The sequence below is a fragment of the Palaemon carinicauda genome, chromosome 16 (genome assembly GCF_036898095.1).
Source record: "Palaemon carinicauda isolate YSFRI2023 chromosome 16, ASM3689809v2, whole genome shotgun sequence".
In the NCBI taxonomy this organism is placed as follows: Eukaryota; Metazoa; Arthropoda; class Malacostraca; order Decapoda; family Palaemonidae; genus Palaemon; species Palaemon carinicauda.
The window spans coordinates 93826509-93831508 of record NC_090740.1 but is presented as its reverse complement, the minus strand read 5'-3'; the positions used below and the strand labels follow the sequence as shown (position 1 = coordinate 93831508).

Below are 5000 nucleotides of genomic sequence, written 5' to 3'. Positions count from 1 at the left end.
TGAAGTAATAATAAAGAAAAAAAGAAAGCAGCTAACTCTCTGAAGCCCACATACACACCCAACAAAGGTAATACTACTACTACTACTACTACTACTACTACTACTACTACTACTACTAATAATAATAATAATAATGCTTTTACTACTTCTAATACCCTTAATGAAAATGAGATTATAAAATTTCCTTTTTAATTTTTATATTTGTATTACCGAAATCACAGCAAGGAATCTAAACTCTAGTCATAATTAAAATCCCTCATCAATCATCATCATCATAATCCCGATCTAAGCCTGTAAGCGCAAATGCCCACGGTTAGATTTCGCAAGTCGTCTCTATCTTGAGCTTTTAATTCAATAGTTCTCCATTCATCATCATCTACTTCAAGTTTCATAGTCGTCCGCCACGTAGGCCTGTGTCTTCCAACTGTTCTAGTACCTTGAGTCCCGTTGAACGCTTAAAGTTTCATTTCTAAATCTTTCCTGCCATTTAACTCCCAATATCCTTCTGAGGGCTTTGTTCTCAAATCTACTTAATCTATTGGAGATTGTATTATTTTCTTACCACCACTCATGTCCATATGGTAATACCGATCACACTGATGTATAGTCTGATTTTTATATGTAATTTCATGCAATTCGTTTACAAAACTTTACTTAACCTAGCCACTGTCTGATTTGTTTTTTTCAGTCTTTCACTAAAGTCTAATTCTAAACATCCTGTATTGGAGATCAGAGTTCCAAAATATTTAAATGATTTTACCTCATTAATCCGTTCTCCCTCCAATGATATTTAATCTTACATTGCATACTCCATTCTCCTAATCTCTGTCTTTCTTCTATTTATTTTCAGCCCTACCTCGTGTGATATTTCCTGCATTCTGGTAAGCAAGCATTGCAAATCCCATGGTGTTCTACTAATAAGGACAGCATCGTCAGCATATTCTAGGTCCGCTAAATTTCCTATCACCAATTCAGTCCAATCCTTCTCCACCATATCCGACTATTCTCCGTATTGCAATATCTACGAGGAGCATAGCCAGCATGGGTGACAACACATTTCCTTGAAGTACTCCGCTGTTCAATGAAAATTCATTTGATGTGACTCCATTAACATTAACTTTTCACTTGTTCTGCTCAGGAATAGACCAAATCAAATTCCCATATTTGAGGGAATTTCATAATAGTGCGGGACTCCGCAAAATTGCCGGATGTACAATATCAAATGATTTTTCATAGTCCGCAAATGCCATATAAAGTGCATTTCTATATTCTACACATTGCTGTACACCGCGTCTTAAAATGAGAATTTGGTTAGTACAGCTTCTACCTTTTCGAGATCCTGTTTGTTTATCTCTCATCTTATTATTCTTTCTCTCCAGTCTCATTAAATTGAATTTACTACATACTTTCATAAAAACTGACGTAAGGTGTGTGTTTTTTTTTTTTTTTTTTTTTTTTTTTTTTTTTTTTTATCAACACCCCTAACTTCCATTCATCAGCTTCTGCCTCTTCATGCCACATCTTACAAAATACTCTTGTAAGTGTTCCGGGTTACTTCATTTTCAGCCAGTATCGCATCTTCAGCAAGTATCGTCTCGGCAGTTATTCCATCGTATCCAGGAGTTTTCCATCTCTTTTGTTTTTAAATGATAGTTTCGACTTCAAACACGCTGACTGCATTCATGGGCACATAAAGGTCTCCATCAGCTTCAGGTATATCAGTCAAATTACTTCCTTCATATCTTCTATTCATGACCTCATTAAAGTGTTCCATCCAAAGTTGTCATTCTCCATCTTCTGTTGTTACAACAGATTCATTTCTCTTAACTATTAGTATATGAATCTTGTTCTTTGTACCAGTACAGATTTTAATTAAAATTCTATGAGAAATTCTTACACCATAGCTCCTCCCTTAATTCATAGCTTCGTCGGCCTCAATTGATTCACTGTCTAAATATTCTCTCCAGTCATTTCTGGCTTTTCTTTTGACTTCACTATCAATACTGGGGTACTTATCATACTCTACCTTGTAATTTTCATTATTTCCTCGAAAACTTTCAACAATTAATTTCGGTTTCTGTCCCCTTTTTTATATGCTCTCACGTACCATTTGATATACATGGCTTTCTCCTTGTAACTGCGTGTCCTAAGCCTCCACTACCAACTGACTGGTATATGTCCTGAATATCCCACCATTGTTCATTAATTATCCCATCTTCGTCTCTTAAAGCCTCTAAGAATGCAGATCAATTCCTACATTCAATTGTAAAGGTTTCTCGGTGCTCCTCTTCTAGAAGCTTAGATGTATCAAACCTAGGTATTCTATCTACCTTTCCGTTGTCATCTTTCAACTTTAATTTTAGTGCGTCAATGAGGAGCTGGTGATTACTACCAATATACTAGCCATGGCTTCTTACATTACTCAGAAGCCTCCTTCTTTCTTTATTAATAAAAATGTCATATATTTGATTTTTGTAATAGATACATGGTGAAGTCAATGTATATTTATGGATATCATTGGTCTGAAAAAGAGTACCTCGAACGACAATATTGTTTGTTGAGCATAAACTTATGAAATATGCTCCATTTTAATTTGCAACTTCACCAATACTCTCGCCACCCATCAAATTCTATATACCTTGATTGTTTCTTTCAACTTTAGCATTGATATCGCTAATTACACTTTTCATATTTCTCTCTGAGTACTCACCTATAGCACTGCAGTTCTTCATAGTACTCATATTTCCTTTCTTCATGGGAATCATTTGTTGGTGCATAGCAAGCTACAATACTCCTTTTGCACTGCTTTGATTTGAACTTTGCAAATGAGAATGTAGTATTTACAGCTCTCCATTCTGTTGATGCATTTTCTGCTCTTAGTGTCACCATCATTTCTACCCCTTCTATTCTAAATCCATCTATTCTTCTTGAATATGTATATATATATATATATATATATATATATATATATATATATATATATATATATATATATATATATATATATGTATATATATATATGAATATTGATATATATATATATATATATATATATATATATATATATATATATATATGTATATATATATGTATATATACATATACATATATATATATATATATATATATATATATATATATATATATATATATATATATATATATATATATATATATATATATATATACACGTAAAGTTTCCTTACCAACGTGTATCACTTTCGGCCAAGATACCCAAACTATATTTCATGAATTCACTCTCCACTTGTTGTAACTTCCCAATCTGACTCATAGTTCAAACATTCCAATTTTTCATTTTTCTTGTGTATTTATAAACCGGGTGATTCTTAGCACCCCACTACGCACGGGACTGAGGTCCATTGTTTCAACTTCTTTTTCTATTGACTGACTAAATTAATAAAGGATTCATTGGGTATTATTATTATTATTATTATTATTATTATTATTATTATTATTATTATTATTACTTGCTAAGCTACATCCCTAGTTGGAAAAACAGGATTGTATAAGCCCAGGGGCTCCAACAGGGAAAATAGCGCAGTGAGGAAAGGGAACAGGGGAAAATAAAATATTTTAAGAAGAGCAACAACATTAAAATAAATATCACTTTATAAACTATAATAACTTTAACGAAACAAAAGGAAGAGAAATAAGATATAAGATAGAACAGTGTCCCCGAGTGTACCCTCAAGCAAGAGAACTCTAACCCAAGACAATGGAAGACCATGGTACAGAAGCTATGGCACTACCCAAGATCAGAGAACAATGGTTTGATTTGGAGTGTCCTTCTCCTAGAAGGATATCAAAGGATATCCAGTTCCTTGTGATACACAGTGCCTATCTAACTAAAGTCAGTGACCCATGCTGGTCCATACTGATTCCAGTACGATGAAACGCCAGTCATCAGGGGTAAAAGCCGAACACACTATTTGTCCACCACCTTAAACCAAATCCGGCATCCTGTTCCCTATGACTTTATCGAGATTTAGGGGGGCATTTCCTCCATACCCAAATCTCTCATTATTTCACTAGGTTCCTCATCTAATTAACATATTAATCTAATTAATCATATTAACTAGAGAAAACAAAAATATCACGGTTGAAAAGAAATCATTTAAAAAATGTAAAGTATTTCAACCAGAATGTGTTGAAAACAATTGAGGTGTCACCGTAAATAAAAATAGAAAATAAAAAAAATATGGGGAAAATACACTAGTTTCTTCTAAATGTAATTGACAACAGTTTACATGAATTCAAGTTAAAAGATTTCATATTATATACCTAAAGCCTTTATATACTTTATCTGGCATGGTATTTCAAAAGAATTGAAATATCTTTGATTTATAATTATTAGTCTGCCTTAAAAAAAAAGTCTAGATTTTATCTTAAAAAGAAGCATAATTGTTATCAGTTTTCCTATTACCATACTAATACCATCATGAATATTAATTATATTATCTTTAAATCTTAGTCATTTACATTTCTAGGTTCTCTCCTTCTTCTTCTGAAATTATTATTATTATTATTATTATTATTATTATTATTATTATTATCATTATTATTATTATCATTATTATTATTGTCGCAAGCAAAGTGAGGGACCTTATTTGAAATGTCAAATTCTTTTTGAAGATAGCTCCCCCAACCCGTAGCCCAGTCATTCCCTAAGCATGGATTTCGGAATGTAACTGGGCGGGGGAGCTGAATTTATTGGCGGCAAAGTCAATAACTCTTATACCAATAAATATATTCAAATGAAATTTTAATTTATTATTTAGAATTATATAAGCTTTGTTCATGCCAATTTTCTTGTTCATGCCTATTATAGACATACCGTGGCTGTTACTTTTTTCTTTGAATGTGAGAACTTGTAGCTAAAATATAAGTAAGGAGGAGAAACTACTCCTAGAGTCTTACAGATATCCAAATTATTTTCACAGAATTTGATTGGTGTGATGTGAATACATACATATCAATTT

At 32.4% G+C, this 5000-nt stretch overlaps 1 protein-coding gene across 1 annotated transcript in view; it reads right to left on the bottom strand.

Annotated features, from left to right (window-relative positions):
• LOC137655437 (putative neural-cadherin 2) overlaps window positions 1-5000 on the bottom strand; it is a 275648-nt gene that overhangs the window by 90461 nt on the left and 180187 nt on the right. The window contains exons 10-11 of the mRNA XM_068389332.1: window positions 3211-3283; window positions 2108-2233 (exon numbers count right to left, since the gene is read on the bottom strand). Of these exons, the coding sequence (XP_068245433.1) occupies window positions 2108-2233; window positions 3211-3283 (199 nt within the window). The remainder of the gene's footprint in view (window positions 1-2107; window positions 2234-3210; window positions 3284-5000) is intronic.